Here is a 21202-nt window from a genome sequence, read left to right as displayed (position 1 = left end):
AATATTGACACTGGGAGAACTCCCCTGCTCTTCAAATAGTGCCACTGGATCTTTTATGTTCACCTGAGAGAGGATATGGAACCTCAGTTTGATGTCTCATTGGATATGTGGCACCCCTAACAGTGCGGCACTCCCTCAGTGCTGCGTTAAAGTGGCAGCTTGGATTATGTGCTCAAGTCTCTGGTGTGGGACTTGAACTCATGACCTTTTGACCCCAGAGGTGAGAGTGCTATCACTGAGCCACGGCTGACGCCCTTCAAAGGAAGAAGTGGAGAGGTGAAGGTATTAAGGTTAGAGGAATCCAAAGAGTGGGGCAGATGAAGACTCCACCACCAATGTTGGCCAGGCAGAAAAAGGGATGCACAAAATACCAGAGTCAGAAGACCAGAGTAAGGTTGTTTATTAGTGTTCAATTGAGATTTGAAAAATACCCTCAAAAATAGTTGTTTCATCTTAGTGTCGTTTTGTTGTTGGATGAATGCTGCAATTCTGGGCCACCGAAGGGCGCTGTTGTTCAGTTTATATTTAATGTTCTGATAATTGAGGTTGGGTTGGATTTTAAATGTCTTGTTGGCTGGATTCCCTCCTGCTGGGATCCTGCTACTGTTGAGAGAATCAATCTCACTAGCTGCTGGATTCCCTCCTGCTGGGATCCTGCTACTGTTGAGAGAATCAATCTCACTAGCTGCTGGATTCCTACACACAACTTGCGAGGTTAACATGTTATAAGGTATAGTGACTGACTTTCTAACTGTCTTTCTAATCAGTTGTAGCATTGCAGTACAACTGGCAACACCCAACTATATAATCCTTTTTTCTTTCTTTGTCTTTCTTTCTCCTTTTTCTCATTCTTTTTCTTTCTCTCTTTTTCTTTATTTATTTCTACAATTTCAATTTGGCATCACCTCTACGCAACAGCGCTGGGAACGTCATACCACCCTCAGTTGTGAAGATTGATTAAAAATAACCAGTTAAAACCTCAGCTATATCTTGGGACTGTGCCTATGTATGCCCTGCACAATCCTTCAATGCTGCGATTAAGTCCTTGGGATGGTTGTCTGGCTCTTATCAGATCTGAAAAAAGTCTTATCTTTTGCTACCATATCTACCATTTGTGGGAGAGTTGAGAGAGGTGGCTGAATATTTGGTGGAAGAGATGTGCTTCAAGGTGGGGAGAGAAGTGGAGAAGGGAGTTCCAGAGAGTTAGCTGAGCTGTGTAAAAGCTGAACATTGAACACTTTCGATAAACATTTATAGCGGAGGAAGATACAGGGCCATGGGGAGAGAGTAGGGCAGTGGGATTAGTTTTGGATTGCTTTAACACAAGAGCCAGCACAGACAAGATGGGCTGAATGGCCTCCTGTGCACTAAGCTTCTGTGGTTCTGTAGTGTTTCTTTCCCCTCACTCCCGATCCCTCCTATTGAATAGAACTTTTGCTGTACCACTGTGAAACGCAGCTGGTGTAATCTTAAAAATAGAGCAGGGTCTGCAGCAGTGGCTCGTGTACAGCACGTGTTGCTATGCATGTTTGTTCTGTGGTGTCACAGCCGGCAAATAATTGACCACTTGGGAGTTTCAGTGAAATTGTTAAATCTCCGCAGCAGTCCCAGCTGTGGGCCCATAGCCTGTACTGCAAGCTCTGCGACCCCAATTTACTGCACTAAAATAATCATTAACATGACAAAATTAATTGCTTTCTTTTCTCTGAAGTTACCCTGTAGCTGTTTAGTTCTGGCTACAGATGTCTTTGTAGACACTCTAGAATATATTGACCATACTTCATCACCGATGTATCGATCAATCTTTTTTGAATGATAATTGGTTAGGATTTGCCCGTGATGCGCAAATGCAGTAAGGTTAGAGGGCGAAATAACAAAGCAGCGGTGGGAAAAGCTGTCCCGTTTAATTTGACAATGTCCATTTCAATATTTCCTGAGAGCAAGTTGAGCAGAGATCTTGCAAGATTTGCTCATTTATTAAAGAGTCTTGTAGACTTTGTAATGGTGGGGGTCAGGTATCATTCTCCCATCCAACTGCTGGAGAACCATGACTGCTGTTCCCCATTGTCAGCACAGTTGGACTCTGTCCCGTCAAAGCAAACCGGTACGGGGACCAATTTTGATAAGACAGTGGGTGTCGGTAGGCGTGGTGTGCAGTTTTATTTTGGAGGGGTTAACAGCGTTCGTGTTTAACCTGGCGGAAGTCTTGCTCAGACTGTATATAACGCTCAGAACAAACCTCGAGTACTGCGTTCAGTTCTGGTCAGCGAGACACAGCAGATGAAGGATTGTGGCAAGATAAATCGTGATGGATTATTTGCCCTGGTCAGTGAGACAGTAATGAGAGGGCACAAGTTCAGGATATAATTGCAAAAAGAATTAAAGGTTAGAAAAAAATTCCCTAGAATGTGGAATTCTCTGCCACAAACCATTGTTGAGGCAGAGTCTATAAGTTCTTTTAAAAAGGAGTTAGATCGTTAAAGAGGAATATTAAAGGTATGCGGAGTGAGCAGGAGGATGGGATTAGACTAGGTGGCCATGTGGATTAAAACACCGGTACGAACCCGATGGGCCGAATGGCCTATTTCTGTGCGGTAACGTTCTATGATTCTGTGAACATAAAGAGTTGCAGAACTGTTTGAAATACCAGGGAATTGAGGATTAATTCTTGAATATAAACCAAAAATGCTAGCGATACACAGGTTTGTCATAGGAGCAGGAGGAGGCCATTCAGCCCCTCTAGCCTGTTCCGCCATTCAATTAGATCATGACTAATCTGTACCTCAACTTTATTTAGCCATCTTTGTTCCATACTCCTTGATACCCTTACTTAACAAAAATCTATCAATCTCAGTCTTGGAAGCTCCAATTGTCCCAGCATCCACAGCCTTTTGGGGGAGAGAATTCCAGATTTCCACTAACCTTTGCTTCCTGATTTCGCTCCCAAATGGCCTAACTCTAATTTTAAGGTTATCATGTTCTGGACTCCCCCACCAGAGGAAAGAGCTTCTCTGTATCTACCCTAACCAATCTTTTTTTTATAATTTTAAGCACCTCGATTAGATCACCCTTCAACCTTCTGAACTCAAGGGAACACAAGTCAAGTTTATGCAACCTGTGCTCGTAATTTAACCCTTTAAGCCCTGGTATTGTTCTGGTGAATCTGCGCTGCACCCCTTCCAAGGCCAATATATCCTTCCTGAGGTGCGGTGCCCAGAATTGAACGCAGTTCTCCAGATGGGGTCTGACCAGAGCTCTGTACAGCTGAAAGATTACTTCTTCATTTTTGAATTCCAACCCCCTTTGCGATAAGTCAGCATCTGTAAAGAGAAAAGATGGATTAACATTTCACATCTGGATCCTTTGACAGAACCAGGCTCTAATGAAATATCTACACCTGAAACATTAACCCCTCTTCTTCAGCATGTTCTGATTTTTGTTAATTGATTTGCTGGGTTTTGCTTTTTACCAGAACAGAGGTAAGTCCTACTGTTCAGATCTCTAACACTGCAGTCGTCTATTAATTGCAATCAGCTGCGAGATGCAGCTTTTTAACTGGAGTCTTTTAATTCTGATTCTGGGAACTGGCATACTCGTAAACCCGGATAAATCTGAGTTTGACACTGCTGCTCAGCTACTGATTAAAAAGGTGCAATGCCGTAACGACTAGGAGCCAGCTCACCGATAGCGGGCTCGCGGAATCCAAGAACAGCGTGGCCACTGTCCAGTTCCCCAACTCTCAGGACTTGGGCGCGAGCAGCTTTTAACAAACTCCATCTGGCAGATTTCCAGGTGATTAACTTCACACCTCCACCAGTATGAGTAGGTGGGTGGAATAAATAAATAGTCAGCAGAGCAACAGTCAACAAAGCCAAAAGAAGAAAACAAAATGAAAGAAAGAACTTTTATTTATATAGAGCCTTTCACGACCTCTGGATGCCCCAAAGCGCTTTTGAAGTGTAGTCACTGTTGTAATGTAGGAAACGCGGCAGCCAATTTGTGCAAAACCGCACAAACAGCAACGTGATAATGACCAGATCATCTGTTTTTTTTTTAGTGATGTTGGTTGAAGGATAAATATTGGCTGGGACACCAGGGAGAACTCCCCTGGTCGTCTTCAAAATAGCACTGTGGGATTTTTTACATCTGCCTGAGAGGGAAGACAGGGCCTCGGTTTAACATCTCATTTGAAAGACGGCACCTCCAACAATGCAGCACTCCCTCAGTATTGTACTGTAGTGTCAGCCTAGATTTTATGCTCAAGCCTCTGGCGTGAGACTTGAACCCACAACCTTCTGACTCAGAGGCGAGAGTGCCACCCACTAAGCCACGGCAGAGAACCAAAAGCAAAATACTGCAGATGCTGAAAATCTGGAATAAGAACAGAAAAATGCTGGAAACGTTCATCAGGTCTGGCAGCATCTTTGGAGAGAGAAATGGAGTTAACGTTTCAGGGCGATGACCTTTCACCAGAACTGGAAGATGTTCGAGATGAACAGCTTTTAAGCAAGTGCGGAGCAAGGGAAAAGGGGGGCAAGAAAAGAACAAAATGGAGAGGTCTGTGATAGGGTGGAGGGCAGGAGTGATAAAATGACAAAAGTGGTGATGGTGCAAAGGCAAAAGGAGGTGATAATGAGACCAGTATAGAAACAAAAGATGGGTCCAGAGATGTAAATGGTGACAGCAGAATAGCAAAGGGGGAGGGAAACATGCCCCTGGCCAAAAGAATGTTGGACTGCATAGCCAAAAACAGTAGAATAAAGGTCAGAAGAAGTCATGATCAAACTGGACAGTGCTCTGGTCAGACCATACCTTGAGTACTGTGTCCAGTTCTAGTCTCCAAGACACAACAATAACTTGCATTTATATAGCGCCTTCAGTGTAATAAAACGTCCCAAGGAGTGTAATCAGATAAAATGTGACACTGAGGCAGATAAAGAGATATTAGGACAGGTGACCAAAAGCTTGGTCAAAGAGGTAGGTTTTAAGGACTGTCCTAAAGGAGAGAGAGGTAGCGATGCAGAGCATTTTAGAAAGAGAATTCTAGAGCTTAGGGCCAGGCAGCTGAAGGCACGACCGCCAATGTTGGAGCAATTTAAGATTGGGGATGTGCAAGAGGCCAGAATTGGAGGAACACGGATCTCGGAGGGTTGTAGGGCTGGAGGAAGTTGGAGGTAGGGAGTGGCGAGGCCATGGGCGGATTTGAAAATAAGGATGAGAATTTTAAAATCGAGGTGTTGCCGGATTGGGAGCCGATGTAGGTCACGGGGTGATGGGTGAACGGGACTTGTTGTGAGTTAGGATGCGGGCAGCAGTGTTTTGGATGAGCTCAAGTTTACGGAGGGTGCAAGGTGGAAGGCCGGCCTGGAGAGCATTGGAGTAGTCTAGTCTGGAGGAAACAAAGTCACAATAAATTAGTTTTGTAATGTAGTCACTTTTTGTAGGTAAACAAGGCAGCCAAATTGCGCACAGCAAGGTACCAAAAACAATAAGATAAATGACCACGGGTACAGTAGCATAGTGGTTATGTTACTGGACTAGTAATCCAGAGACCTGGACTAAAATCCGGAGTCATGAGTTCAAATTAAATAAAAATCTGGAATTAAAATACTAGTATCAGTAATGGTGGCCATGAAACTACTGGATTGTCGTAAAAACCCATCTGGTTCACTAATGTCCTTTAGGGAAGGAAACCTGCCGTCCTTACCCGGTCTGGCCTATATGTGACTCCAGACCCACAGCAATGTGGTTGATTCTTAATTGCCCACTGAAATGGCCCAGCAAGACACTCAGTTGTAAAATCTCGCTACGAAAAGTCATAACAAGAATAAAACCGGACGGACCACCCGGCATCGGACCACTAGGCACCGGACACGACAACGGCAAACTAAGCCCAGTCGACCGTGCAAAGTCCTCCTCACTAACATCTGGGGACTTGTGCCAAAATTAGGAGAGCTGTCCCACAGACGAGTCAAGCAACAGCCTGACATAGCCATACTCACAGAATCATACCTTTCAGCCAACGTCCCAGACTCTTCCATCACCATCCCTGGGTATGTCCTGTCCCACCAGCAGGACAGACTCACCAGGGGTGGCGGTACAGTGATATACAGTCAGGAGGGAGTGGCCCTGGGAGTCCTCAACATTGACTCTGGACCCCATGAAATCTCATGGCATCAGGTCAAACATGGGCAAGGAAACCTCCTGTTGATTACCACCGACCGCCCTCCCTCAGCTGATGAATCAGTCCTCCTCCATGTTGAGCACCACTTGGAGGAAGCACTGAGGGTAGCAAGGGCACAAAATGTACTCTGGGTTGGGGACTAAAATGTCCATCACCAAGAGTGGCTCGGTAGCACCACTACTGACCGAGCTGGCCGAGTCCTGAAGGACATAGCTGCCAGACTGGGTCTGTGGCAGGTGGTGAGCGAACCAACACAAGGGAAAAACTTACTTGACCTCGTCCTCACCAATCTACCTGTCGCAAATGCATCTGTCCATGACAGTATTGGTAGGAGTGACCACTGCACAGTCCTCGTGGAGACGAAGTCCTGTCTTCGCACTGAGGACACCATCCAACGTGTTGTGTGGCACTACCACTGTGCTAAATGGGATAGATTCAGAACAGATCTAGCAGCTCAAAACTGGGCATCCATGAGGCACTGTGGGCCATCAGCAGCAGCAGATTTGTATTCCAGCGCAATCTGTAACCTCATGGCCCGGCATATTCCTCACTCTACAATTACCAACAAGCCAGGGGATCAACCCTGGTTCAATGAGGAGTGTAGAAGAGCCTGCCAGGAGCAGCACCAGGCGTACCTAAAAATGAGGTGCCAACCTGGTGAAGCTACAACTCAGGACTACATGCATGCTAAACAGCGGAAGCAACATGCTACAGACAGAGCTAAGCGATTCCACAACCAATGGATCAGATCAAAGCTCTGCAGTCCTGCCACATCCAGACGTGAATGGTGTTGGACAATTAAACAACTAACGGGAGGAGGAGGCTCTGCAAACATCCCCATTCTCAATGATGGCGGAGTCCAGCACGTGAGTGCAAAAGACAAGGCTGAAGCATTTGCAACCATCTTCAGCCAGAAGTGCCGAGTGGATGATCCATCTCAGCCTCCTCCCGATATCCCCACCATTACAGAAGCCAGTCTTCAGCCAATTCGATTCACTCCACGTGATATCAAGAAACGGCTGAGTGCACTGGATACAGCAAAGGCTATGGGCCCCAACCACATCCCAGCTGTAGTGCTGAACACTTGTGCTCCAGAACTAGCTGCGCCTCTAGCCAAGCTGTTCCAGTACAGCTGCAACACTGGCATCTACCCGACAATGTGGAAAATTGCCCGGGTATGTCCTGTCCACAAAAAGCAGGACAAATCCAATCCGGCCAATTACCGCCCCATCAGTCTACTCTCAATCATCAGCAAAGTGATGGAAGGTGTCGTCGACAGCGCTATCAAGCGGCACTTACTCACCAATAACCTGCTCACCGATGCTCAGTTTGGGTTCCGCCAGGACCACTCGGCTCATTACAGCCTTGGTCCAAACATGGACAAAAGAGCTGAATTCCAGAGGTGAGGTGAGAATGACTGCCCTTGACATCAAGACAGCATTTGACTGAGTGTGGCACCAAGGAGCCCAAGTAAAATTGAAGTCAATGGGAATCAGGGGGAAAACTCTCCAGTGGCTGGAGTCATACCTAGCACAAAGGAAGATGATAGTGGTTGTTGGAGGCCAATCATCTCAGCCCCAGGACATTGCTGCAGGAGTTCCTCAGGGCAGTGTCCTCGGCCCAACCATCTTCAGCTGCTTCATCAATGACCTTCCCTCCATCATAAGGTCAGAAATGGGGATGTTCGCTGATGATTGCACAGTGTTCAGTTCCATTCGCAACCCCTCAAATAATGAAGCAGTCCGAGCCCGCAAGTAGCAAGACCTGGACAACATCCAGGCTTGGGCTCATAAGTGGCAAGTAACATTCGCGCCAGATAAGTGCCAGGCAATGACCATCTCCAACAAGAGAGAGTCTCACCACCTCCCCTTGACATTCAATGGCATTACCATCGCCGAATCCCCCACCATCAACATCCTGGGGGTCACCATTGACCAGAAACTTAACTGGACCAGCCATATAAATACTGTGGCTACGAGAGCAGGTCAGAGGCTGGGTATTCTGTGGCGAGTGACTCACCTCCTGACTCCCCAAAGCCTTTCCACCATCTACAAGGCACAAGTCAGAAGTGTGATGGAATACTCTCACTTGCTTGGATGAGTGCAGCTCCAACAACACTCAAGAAGCTCGACACCATCCAAGATAAAGCAGCCCGCTTGATTGGCACCCCATCCACCACCCTAAACATTCACTCCCTTCACCACCGGCGCACAGTGGCTGCAGTGTGTACCATCCCCAGGATGCACTTCAGCAACTCGCCAAGGCTTCTTCGACAGCACCTCCCAAACCCGCGACCTCTACCACCTAGAAGGACAAGAGCAGCAGGCACATGGGAACACCATCACCTGCACGTTCCCCTCCAAGTCACACACCATCCTGACTTGGAAATATATCGCCGTTCCTTCATTGTCGCTGGGTCAAAATCCTGGAACTCCCTTCCTAACAGCACTGTGGGAGAACTGTCACCACACGGACTGCAGCGGTTCAAGAAGGCGGCTCACCACCACCTTCTCTAGGGCAATTAGGGATGGGCAATAAATGCTGGCCTCGCCAGCGACGCCCACATCCCATGAACGAATAAATAATCTATTTTGGAAGTGTTGATTAAGAGATAACTGTTGGCCAGGACACCAGGAGAGCTCCCCTGCTCCTCTTCAAATAGTGCCGTGGGATCTTTTACATCACCTGAGCAGGCTGACCTCAGTTTAACATCGCATTTAAAAGAAGACACCTTAGACAGCGCAGCTTATGTGGTCAAGTTTCTGGAATGGGGCTTGAACCCATGACCTTCTGACTCAAAGATGCTTCCACTGGGCCATGCTGACAGATGAGCTGAACGGCCATCCTCATCCGTAAGAATCTTGAACCATTGCAACCCCTTAAATGATTGTCACGCTTCTGCCAGAGAGATTGAATAGACAGTTTTCTGACAACAGTGCAAATGATTAATGCCAAAGGCATTTGCTCATCCTGTGTAGGTGGCGTGCTTGTCATTCATTGTCTTGGGAAACCAGTCAATCCATAGAATTTCTAACCTCAAATATTCTATTAGCCTCAGGTAAATTTTATGTAAAATTTATCATCTGTCATCAAATTAGTTTAGCTCTATGCAATACTGAATTGGGTACATGTAATAATGTGCCATAGAAAGAAAGAAAGCTCGTATTTATATAGCGCCTTATCATGTCCTCAGGATCATCCAAATTGCTTTGCAAGCCGATGGATTACTTTTGATGTGCAGTCACTGTTATGTCGGCCAATCCAGCATCAGATTTGCACACAGCAAGATCCCACAAACAGCAAACGAATGAAGAACCAGCGAATATGTCTTTAACGGTGTTGGTTGAGGGAGGAATATTGGGGCAGGACACAGCAAGAACGCTCCTGCTCTTCTTTGAACAGTGCCGTAGGATCTTTTACGTCCACCTAAAAGATGACACTTCTAACAGTGCAGCACTCCCTTAGTTATGTATCTGTTGATAGTGGGGCTTGAACCCATAACCTTCTGACTCGGGAGAGGCGAGTGCTACCAACTGAGCCAAAATGGCACTTCAGTCAGAGTTCTGTTGTATTGCTCTCTTACAAGGTATTTAGAAGTTTATAGCACAGAAGGCAGTGATCCAGCCCATCATGTTTATGCTGGCTGTTAAGAACAATCCAAAACTCATCCCACTCCCCTGTTCTCTTCCCCATACCTCCATAGAGGGTAAATGCTGACACAGACTGGCTAGATTGAATGACCTGTTTGCATGTTGTAACTTCATGTTAACAAGTCAGCCGGTCCAGATAAGATGCATCCTAGGTTGCTGAGGGAAGCAAGGGTGCAGATAGCAGAAGCTCTGTCCACAATCCTTCAATCCTCCTTGGATATGGGAGTAGTGCCAGAGGACTGGATTGCAAATGTTACACCCCTCTTCAAAAAAAGGGGAGAGGGATAAACCTGGTAACTACAGGCCAGTCAGTCTTAACGTCAGTAGTGGGAAAACTACCAGAGACCATTGTCAAGGGCAAAAGTAATTCCCACTTGGAGAAGCATAGGTTAATAAGGCACAGCGAGCCGGGGGGTTACCATTCTGCTCCCATTGGACGTGGGTACCCCACTAGATGTTGACCTAGTATTCAGAGACTGGAACTCTGGTCTCCGCTCACCGGGACCGTCTGGAGCAGGGCTCGAACCCATAATCTTCTGACTGAGAGGCGGGGTTGCTTCCACTGAACCGAGGCTCACTCCTCTTTGTACCGCTAGTGCACTAGGAATTAAATGCAGTGCAGGGGATGAGCCGTAGTACCACTGGATTTAAGCATTGTTTTAAAATAAAAAGTTTCATTGCGAACTACCAAGTGAAACCATTTTTTTCTGCAGTGCAAGACTAATGGAACTCCTTTTGATTCTGGTTGTTCTCTGTTGCTGCCATAACATCCTCATTCATCAGCGCACAATGAAGGCCGAGTCAGTCCCACCTGAAAGGAAGACTGACGTGTTTTTAATAGAGAGAGCAATCTTCCGATATCTCATTTCCAGCACAAGTTTAATTGTTTTTTGCTTTGTCTACGCAGCAAAAATATGTTTTTTTTTAAAAATAAAAGTTCGGGAGTAATTATCTGCACCGTCTAACCGCCTCTGAGACTGTTGGCTTTCATTTTCAGTCACTCAACATGGTGCTTGCTGCTTGGCTGAAATAAGTGGGGAATTAAGAGTTTCTCACATTTGTGTTTGATTTTCCATGGGAAGGAACCCTCTCAAGGTACGCAGTGTGTATTCTCTTTTTTTTTCCCCCCAAGCTACTCTTCATCCCAGTGAGAAAGGTGAGGTCCTGATTCCAGCCCTATGCTGATTCTGCTCAGCAACTGCTAACCTTTAGGAGCTGCTTTTTAAAATTTACCTTTATTTTTTTATTCATTCGCGGGATATGGGCATCGCCAGCAAGGCTGGTATTCATTGGCCATTCCTAGTTGCCCTTGAGAAGATGGTGGAATTCTCTTCTTTTTCCTCCCCCCCCCCTCCAAAAAAAAAGGCTAGGAGCAATTGGTGCTTTCAAGACTGAGATCGATAGATTTTTTTTTTTGTTAGGTAAGGGTATCAAAGGATATGGAGCTAGGGCAGGCAAATGGAGTCGAGGATAAGCCATGATCTAATTGAAGGGCGGAACAGGCTTGAGGGGCTGAATGGTCCCATCCTGTTCCTATGGTGGTGGGCTCAATGGTCCCCTCCTGTTCCTATGGTGGTGGGCCACCTTTCAGTCCGTGTGGTGAAGGTACTCCCAGGTAGAGAGATACAGGATTTTTACCCAGCAATGATGAAGTTAACGACGATATATTTAGAATGATACAGCACAGGAGGCCATTCGGCCCATCTTGCCTGTGCCGGCTCTTTGAAAGAGCTAGCCAATTAGTCCCACACCCCTGCTCTTTCCCCATAGCCCTTCAAATTTTTCCCCTTCAAGTATTTATCCAATTCCCTTTTGAAAATTGTATTAAATCTGCTTCCACCACCCTTTCAGGCAATGCGTTCCAGATCATCATAACTCGCTGCATAAATTTTTTTCCCTCATGTCGCCTCTGGTTCTTTTGCCAATTACCTTAAATCAGTGTCCTCTCGTTACTGACCCTTCCGCCACTGGAAACTCTTTCTCCTTATTTATTCTATCAAAACCCTTTATGATTTTGAACACCTCTGTTAAATCTCCCCTTAACCTTCTCTGCTCTAGAGAGAACAACCTCAGCTTCTCCGGTCTCTCCACATAACTGAAGTCCCTCATCCCTGGCGTATTGCTCTAGTGCCGTGCCACAGCTGCCGGCTCCTGACATGTGGGTCTTGCACACCTGGCACCAACACCAGAGTAAGCTTTGCTGAGCCTGGTAGCTAAGAGAACAGTTTAGGTTCAAGATAAAGTCCTCCCCGATTGCTGGAGTTAGTGAATCCTCCGGTTCACTACAGTTAGGTTGTGGTTGGAACCCCTCTGTTTTTCACCCTCCTTGCTAAGGATAAGTGGCCCTTCCTCCCACTTAAGCATTAATAATTACCAGCTGGCTGTTTAACATCTCTTGCCCTGATGACCGATTACATTGACTGGCCAGTTAACACCTTGTGGTCTGAAGACTTTGTAAGATAATTCATGATGTGGAGATGCCGGTGATGGACTGGGGTGGACAAATGTAAGGAGTCTTACAACTCCAGGTTATACATTTTACTACGGCGCTACATAAAGGTAAGTTATTGAATGGGGCAGATTCACCAGAATGATACCAGGGCTTAAAGGGTTAAATTATGTATAAAAATGGCCTGTATTCCCTTGAGCTTCGAAGGTTGAGAGGTTATCTAATCGAGGTGTTTAAAATAATGAAAGGATTCGATAGGCTAGATACAGAGAAACAATTTTCTCTGGTAGCGGAATACAGAACAAAAGAGAATAATCTTAATATTAGAGCTCGGCCATTTAGGAGGGAAATCAGGAAGAACTTTTTCACACAAGGGCTGGGGGAAATCTGGAACTCGCTCCCCAAAAGGCTCTGGATGCTGGGGAGCAAGATTGAGATCACTAGATTTTTGTTAGGTAAGGGTGTCAAGGGATATGGAACAAAAAGTATAAATTAAATTGAGGTACAGATCAGCCATGATCTAATTGAAAGGCGGAACAGGCTCGAGGGGCTGAATGGCCTCCTCCTGTTCCTATGCCTTTAATGTAAAACGTCGTAAGGCACTTCACAGAGGCATAAGGAGAACACAGATGCTGAGCCAAAGGAGGAGAAATTAGGCGATTTATCCAAAAGCTTGGTCCAAGAGGTGGGTTTTAAGGAGGGCCTTGCAGGAGGAGTTGGAGGTAGCGAGAGGGAAGGTGCTTAGGGACAGAATTCCACTTTATCCAGCCTAGGCAGTTTAAGGGTCTTGGGATGATTTCCTATGTTAAAGGCGCTATATAAATAGTAGTTGTTGTTTGGAGAGTGTTTCAGGGCTGGAGGAGGTCACAAATATAGGGAGGGGTGAGGCCGTAGAAGGATTTAAACAGAGGATGAGAATTTTGAATTTGAAGCAATGGGGGACCAGGACCAAATATAGATCAGTGAGAATAGGAGTGATAGATGAATGAAACTTGATGTGGGACAGGATACAGGCAACAAAATTTTGATTAAGTTGAAGTTTACAGAGGGTAAAGGATGGGAGAGCATTGAACTAATCGAGTCTGGAGGTGACAAAGACACGCATGGCGGTGGCGGGTGATGTTATGGAGAAAAGTAGTAAGGGAATGGAGTCAGTGGTGAGGGCACGAAGCTCAGAAAGAGTGTCGACGATGATGGCTTTGTTCTTCCTTGCGTTTAGCAGAAGGAAATTGTGGTCCATTCAAGGCTGGATGCTAGGCAAGCAACCTGAAGGCACAAAGGCAGGAGGGGTCAAAAGAGATGATGGAGAGCTGGGGCTAGGTGCTGTCAGCATACATGTGAAAGCTGACTCTATGTCTATGGATGGTGTCAACAAGGGGCAGTGTGTAGATGAGGAAGGGGGAGCAAGGATCGATCCTTTGGTGACCTGGGAGGTGATGGTGCGGGGTGGCTATGATTGGAGATGTATAAATGGACCCAAGGGAAGGCTGTCTCACTGAGGAGGAGAGACAGTGGAGGAGGATGTTGAAGGCTGCAAAGAGCTTGAAGAAGATGACGAGGGATAATGCTGCACCATTGTACAACAGAGCGTCATTCGTGACTTTGGTTAGAGCAGTTTCAGTGCTATGGAAGGGGTGGAAATCTGATTTGGAGGAATTCAAACAGGGAACTCCGGGAGAGACAGACTGATTTTTAACAATTCTTTCTCTGTACGCAGGTATTTTGGAAATAGGTCCTATTGCTATGACAGACTTCGGAAGTATAATCTTGCACTAGAAGATGCTGAAACCTCCATCAGGCTTGCTGCTGACTGGCCTAAAGGCTACTTCAGAAAGGGAAGGGCACTATTTGGGATCAAGGTAAGTGCAGTGTATTGATCCATTCCAGGTTTTGACAGTGTATTGATCCATTCCAGGTTTTGACAGTGTATTGATCCATTTCAGGGTTTGACAGTGTATTGATCCAGTCCAGGTTTTGTATATAGCCCTCGATGCACTATATTGATCGATTTCAGGCAGGGGTGGATTAACGCAAGTGCATATGGGACTCCTGGTAAAACTTACCATAATACAGGAAAACTGCACACAACCGCTGGATCAGTTTTATTTTGGGGGGGTTGGGGGGATGCGGAGTTGTGGCGGGGGGTTGGGGGGATGCGGAGTTGTGGTGGGGGGATGTGGAGGGGGGGATGTGGAGATGGGATGTGGAGATGTGGGCGGGGGGTTGGGGGGATGCGGAGTTGTGGTGGGGGGGTTGGGGGGATGTGGAGATGTGGGGGGGGGGGATGTGGAGATGTGGGGGGGGGGATGTGGAGATGTGGGGGGGGGGGATGTGGAGATGCGGGGGGGAGATGCGGGGGGGGGGATGTGGGGGGGGGATGTGGAGATGTGGGGCGGGGTGTTGGGGGGGATGTGGAGATGCGGGGGGGGGGATGTGGAGATGTGTGGGGGGGGGTGTTGGGGGGATGTGGAGATGTGGGGGGGGGTGTTGGGGGGATGTGGAGATGTGGGGGGGGTGTTGGGGGGATGTGGAGATGTGTGGGGGGGGGTGTTGGGGGGATGTGGAGATGCGGGGGTGGGTGTTGGGGGGATGTGGAGATGTGGGGGGGGGGTGTTGGGGGGATGTGGAGATGTGGGGCGGGGATGTGGAGATGTGGGGGGGGGGGTGTTGGGGGGATGTGGAGATGTGGGGGGGGGTGTTGGGGGGATGTGGAGATGTGGGGCGGGGATGTGGAGATGTGGGGGGGGGGTGTTGGGGGGATGTGGAGATGTGGGGGGGGGTGTTGGGGGGATGTGGAGATGTGGGGGGGGGTGTTGGGGGGATGTGGAGATGTGGGGGGGGGGTGTTGGGGGGATGTGGAGATGTGGGGGGGGGTGTTGGGGGGATGTGGAGATGTGGGGGGGGGGTGTTGGGGGGATGTGGAGATGTGGGGGGGGGTGTTGGGGGGATGTGGAGATGTGGGGGGGGTGTTGGGGGGATGTGGAGATGTGGGGGGGGGGTGTTGGGGGGATGTGGAGATGTGGGGGGGGGTGTTGGGGGGATGTGGAGATGTGGGGGGGGTGTTGGGGGGATGTGGAGATGTGTGGGGGGGGGGTGTTGGGGGGATGTGGAGATGTGGGGGGGATGTTGGGGGGATGTGGAGATGTTGGGGGGGTGTTGGGGGGATGTGGAGATGTGGGGGGGGCCCTGAGTGTTCTTGGTGCCCAGGGCCCAAGGCCCAAGAATTCTTAAACCGGTTTTGATTTCAGGTATTTGACAACTTGGTGCAGTACACTGATCCATTTCTGTACAGGAGGTACTGAGAGCTGCCTGAGCAATTCATTGGTTCTGTCCTAAACCATGGGCGCCATGAGTCCTTGTTTGCCAGAGTAAGTGTCTTCATGGCACTGTGATGAAGTAAACTGACAGCCAATGGAAAAGTAATTCTTATCTTCCCTTCTTGCTCTTATGTTTAATTATGATGGTATTTTCTGAGTCGCTGCTTTTATTGGTCAGAGCATCCAGTCAGTGCTCATTTATTTAGGCTGTGGGATAGTTAACATTGATGTAAGCAGCCTACTTAACCGAGACTGTTGAGTGCAGAAGTGGAACTCACAAACAAACTCATTTGTTTGTCCTTTTGCAATGAAAAATACGAACATGCGAAATTGACGGGCAAGAAAAGACCAGCTGGCCCATCAAGCCTGCCCCACACTATGTTGGCTGGAACATCATGACAAATGCATGCTTTCTACAAAACACTGATTAAAAACAGAATTTGACTTAGTTCCTGTAAGCCAGTGGCCCTGATTATAGGGAACATTAGACCCTGTGGACAATGATTTTTCATTTTTACCGGAAAACAAACAGAATCATGGCATTGTGATTTTCAAAACGATATCAAGAATCCTTGATTCCTGTGTAATAACAACACAGAATCTCACTCATTCAGTCATCATGAACTAGTGGCCCTGCACATAATTATAAAATTAACTCGCCTCGAGCAAGATTAGATTTGCCTCCCCCCGGCCCTTTACACTCCTCCCAAATAGTGGATATGTGGAACAAAGTCCTGACAAAAGCTATTAATATTGCACTGGTTAACCCCTTCAAATTACACAACTATCTAGTTAGGAATGAGATTGAATGCTCGAGGGAGACTAGTGCTTGAATGGTCTTCCAAGTAGGTTAGTAAAGGCAAAAACTCTGGGATTATTCAAGATGCTATGATTGTGAGACCATAGGTTTCTATAAAAGGACAAATTTGATATGCCTCATCTATAGTTATCTTTTGTGAGAATTGTGGGCAGATAATCAAACATTCCATGGAGCTATGGTCCCAGGAAATGTCATCTCATGAAGTCCCCTAGCTAAAGTGTGAGTAGTGGGGATGGATAGAGATTCTGGAGTTTGGGTTGGTTGGGGGAATGGGGGTCAGGAAAAAAATTGGCAAAATTCTCTCTCAGGTGAATTAAGTGGGCAGCATCCATGATAGGCTAGATTGTGCAGGCTCTGTACCAGGATCTTGATGGGCTGAGTGGCCTTTTCTTGTTCCATGTGTTCCTGCTTGGTAAGGTGTCTTTTTTTTTTAAGTAAATGATGAATGAAGCCTTGTTCTGTTTGAAGCCTGCCCTTCCCATGGATTGGGTGTAATTACTGTTTGATGTCAGAGGTCGGAGTTGAAAGCAGAAAGCACAAATTAGTGTGGCTATCAACATAAAACTACAAAAAAAACAGCTGAACCTGATCAACCCAGATGACAGTATCCTTCTCATCATCCCTTTCACAAAGGGAGCAGCAACTTGTGTTTGGAGAACACCTCATCATATCCTTAAAATCTCCTGGAGTGCTTCACAGTCAATGAATTATTTTGAAGTGCAGTCTACAGTTCCCACCCACCCCATCGCCCCAGACTTCCACCATTGGGGCCTTTATAACTGCTGCTTGTCAGCTGACTTGCCGCTACCGGTGGGCGGGTTGGAACTGGATTTCTTGGGCAGGTCGCCGGACCTGGGCGATGGCGACATCACCCCAGCAGCTTGCCGAGCTCCCTTGTTGTCGCGGATGGAGAGCTGCAGGTGACGGGAACGATGCGCCCATCCCGTCTCGTTGTGCCGCGCCGCGTTGCCCGGCAGCTCCGGGATCCTGGCCGTCAGGTACTCGAGGACCGCGGTGGTGGGCGACTGTATTGGTTGAGCAAAGGACGTTGGCTGTGTTGCGTTCACCCATCACACCCCTTCCTTTGTTGACCTATGTTGGCTCCAGGTCCGGCAGTGCCTCGATTTTTAAAATTCTCATCCTTGTTTTTAAACCCCTCCACGGCCTCGCCCGTCCCTATCTCTGTAATTTCCTCCAGCCCTGCAACCCTCCGAGATCTCTGCGCTCCTCCAATTCTGGCCTCTTGCACATCTCCGATTTCTTTTGCTCCACCATTGGTGGCCATGCCTTCAGCTGGCTAGGCCATAAGCACTGGAATTTCCTCCCTAAACCTCTCTGCTTCTCTACCTCTCTCTCCTCCTTTTAAGATGTTCCTTAAGACCTACTTCTTTGATGAAGCCTGTCCTAATATCTCCTTATGTGGCTCAGTGTCAAATTTTGTTTAACAACACTCTTGTGAAGCGCCTATATAAATGCAAGTTGTTGGGTCATCTGGGAGAGCTGCGTGCTCTTTGATAAGTGCCAAGAGCTCTTTAACGTCCACTGGAACAAGCGGACAGAGCCTTTGTTTAACATCTCATTCGATGGGGAAAAATCCAGAACAGAAGAAAGTGGGAAAAAAACGTTTAAAATATACTTGGCTTATTTTTTTTTAAAAAGAGCAATTTAGAAACTAATGGTGAACTCCTTTTCTCCAGAGGTATGCTGAGGCAGAGACTGCCTTTGAAGTGGTGTTGCAGCTGGACAAAGACTGCGATGATGCTGTTAATGAGCTGTTCAAAGTTCGCATTCTTAGGCTGATGGTAAAGAAGATGTTTTTAGTCAAATCTCTGCTAACTTTAGAAAGAAAGAACGTCCGTTTATGTTGTGTCTTTATCACATCCTCAGGACGACCCTTAAAGATATGTTATATATTATGTTTGCGTGATTTATGGTCACACTTTTCTTTCACCGTTTACCGTTGTAAGTTGCTATGTCAACATTTCCCATTCAATTTTACTATGTCAACTGTCACGATGTAGTTGAAGGCTTTGGCCACTAGATGGCCCTCTGCATTGGGTTTCTGAAGTCTTTCCATGACTTCAGCCGCGACCTTGTTTATATATTTTTTTTAAGTTATTAATCAACTGACTGTGGGCAGTGGCACAGGCAATTTGCTAGCGAGGTTATTTTTAAAAAAAAGGAAGGCTTGCATTTATATAGCACCTTTCACGACCTCAGGACATCCCAAAACGCTTTACAACCAATGAAGAACTTTTGAAGTGTAGTCACTGTTGTAATGAAGGAAACGCAGCAGCCAATTTGTGCACAGCAAAGTCCCACAAACAGCAATGTGATAATGACCAGATAATCTGTTTTAGTGATGTTGGTTAAAGGATAAATATTGGCCAGGAAACCAGGGAAAACTCCCCTGCTTGTCTTCGAATTGTGACATGGGATGTTTTGGTCCACCTAGTTTAACATCTCATCCGAAAGGCAGCACCTCTAGTGTTAACTTAGATTTTGTGCACAAGTCCTTGGAGTGGGACTTGAACCCACAACCTCCTGACTCAGAGGCGAGAGTGTTACCACTGAGCCAAAGCTGACAACTTTTTAAAAAAGTACCTACCATTGGGAACTCCTGTAAACTTTGAGTCTGCACCTGTTGCAGTTTTGTGTTATTGCAAGGGACATGGATCCAAAGTAGTGTCAAACTGCTGCCTCGAGGAATTTGTTGCTTAAATTCAATTTGGGCAGCGTCACACCCAAATTTACTTCCGATTTTGAGGTACCTGGCTAGTTTTATATCTTATTTATTCAGGGTTCATATTGCTTTCTGTATTTTAATCTACCTAATTTGCTGTTTTTGCTGACTGGGATTTCCCAGGGTGCAAAAACAAGACATCCCACCCATCTGTGAGACACTACTTCACAGAGGCAACTTTCCCTGTTGCTCCTGCGGTTGGAGCCATGAGGCTGGCTCGTTATCAAACAGCCATTTCGAAGGTGGTTATTTGGGTGAAACAGACCATATACTTTGTACAGCACCCTATCATGTGCATGTCTCAAAACACAGCCAGTGCAGTGACTGGAATCAATAGCTTATTGTCAACTGCAAGCATGACTTAACAGTACAAAAGACTTGCAGGAGGTAACTCTATGGCTAAATACGAGAACTGATGGTACTCCTGTTGCGTTCTTCCTTGACTGATAAATTGCCACTTGCTCCACAATTGATGAGTACTGAGCAACAGAGTTCCTCCATGTCATGGAATTGTATTTTTTTAATCCAATTTTAGTTTTTTTCTTTCTGGTAATCTTTGTGCTGAGTGATAATTCGATACGACCTACTACCTCTACAGAAGCAGCGCGATTGTCCTTAGGCATCTCCTTAGCTAACGCCACCCTAATATTTTTACAGGACACACATGCACTGAGGTTAGATGTATATCGAGAGACCCATCACCTAAACGGTGACAGCACATAAATGTGCATTTATCTTCTCCTTTACATGAGTAAACAATGTCGAATGAAATCTGGGGAATTTGTTTCTCTTTAAATGCTTTTCACAAAAAAAAAAAAAGTTGTTGAGTCTTATGGACATTAAGTTGTTGCTGTGCTCTAATCCAACGATGTGCCTCAGTCCAAACCTCAGAGTGCTGGTACTGCACCAGTGTGACATTTTTCCATTTGCCACATCAGCCATCTTCTGGCCTCTCTGAGCGACATTGCCAACTTAGTGCTGAGGTAGGGGCAGTTTTGTGCTGAGGGCCCACCTGGATCTGGGTTGAGATCTCCCCATTTAAGTTCATGTAGGACCCCTACAGCCAGCGGAACGGAGGGGACTTTATTCCCATCTGTCTAGGCTAGATTTGAATTGAGGTCCCAGAGGTGCTACCCAAATGTGCTACCCAATCCCTAAGAATGTAAGAAATAGGAGCAGGAGTAGGCCATATGGCCCCTCGAGCCTGCTCCGCTATTCAATAAGATCCTGGCTGATCTTCGACCTCAACTGCACGTTCCTGCCCGATTCCCATATCCCTTGTTTCCCTTAGTGTCCAAAAATCCATCGATCTCAGCCTTGAATATACTCAATGCATGAGCATCCACAGGCCCTCTGGGGTAGAGAATTCCAAAGATTTGCAACCCTCTGAGTGAAGAAATTTCTCCTCATCTCAGTCCTAAATAGCCGACCCTTTATCCTGAGACTATGCCCCCTCGCCCTATTCTATCCAGCCAGAGGAAACAGCCTTTTAGCATCTACCCTGTCAAGCCCTCTCAAAATCTTATAAGTTTCAATGAGATCACGTCTCATTTTTCTAAACTCCAGAGAGTATAGACCCATTCTACTCAATCTCTCCTCATAGGACAACCCTCTCATCCGGGGAATCAATCTAGTGAACTTCGTTGCACCGCCTCTAAGGCAAGTATATCCTTCCTTAGATAAGGAGACCAGAACTGTACACAGTACTCCAGGTGTGGACTCACCAAAGCCCTGGACAGTTGCAGCAAGACCTCTCTACTCTTGTACTCCAACCCCCTTGCAGTAAAGGCTAACATACCATTTGCCTTCTTAATTGCCTGCTGTACCTGCATGTTAGCTTTCTCTTTCGCGTACAAGGATGGCCAAGTCCCTCTGAACACCAACATTTAATAGCTTCTCACCGTTTTAAAAAAATATTCTGTTTTTCTATTCGTCCTACCAAAGTGAATAACCTCACATTTCCCCACATTATACTCCATCTGCCACCTTCTTGCCCACTCACTTAACCTGTCCTTATCCCTTTGCAGACTCATTGTGTC

At 46.7% G+C, this 21202-nt stretch overlaps 1 protein-coding gene across 3 annotated transcripts in view; it reads left to right on the top strand.

Annotated features, from left to right (window-relative positions):
* The window catches only part of zgc:123010 (uncharacterized protein LOC641500 homolog), a 120002-nt gene that overhangs the window by 65563 nt on the left and 33237 nt on the right, over nucleotides 1-21202 (top strand). For all 3 annotated transcript variants that reach the window (XM_068002048.1, XM_068002049.1, XM_068002050.1), the window contains exons 9-10: nucleotides 14001-14142; nucleotides 18118-18222. In XM_068002048.1, coding sequence (XP_067858149.1) covers nucleotides 14001-14142; nucleotides 18118-18222 — 247 coding nt within the window. The remainder of the gene's footprint in view (nucleotides 1-14000; nucleotides 14143-18117; nucleotides 18223-21202) is intronic.

This window comes from Heptranchias perlo, chromosome 21 (genome assembly GCF_035084215.1).
Source record: "Heptranchias perlo isolate sHepPer1 chromosome 21, sHepPer1.hap1, whole genome shotgun sequence".
Taxonomy (NCBI): domain Eukaryota; kingdom Metazoa; phylum Chordata; class Chondrichthyes; order Hexanchiformes; family Hexanchidae; genus Heptranchias; species Heptranchias perlo.
The sequence above is the reverse complement of the archived record's forward strand: the minus strand, read 5'-3'. Positions and strand labels throughout refer to the sequence as shown.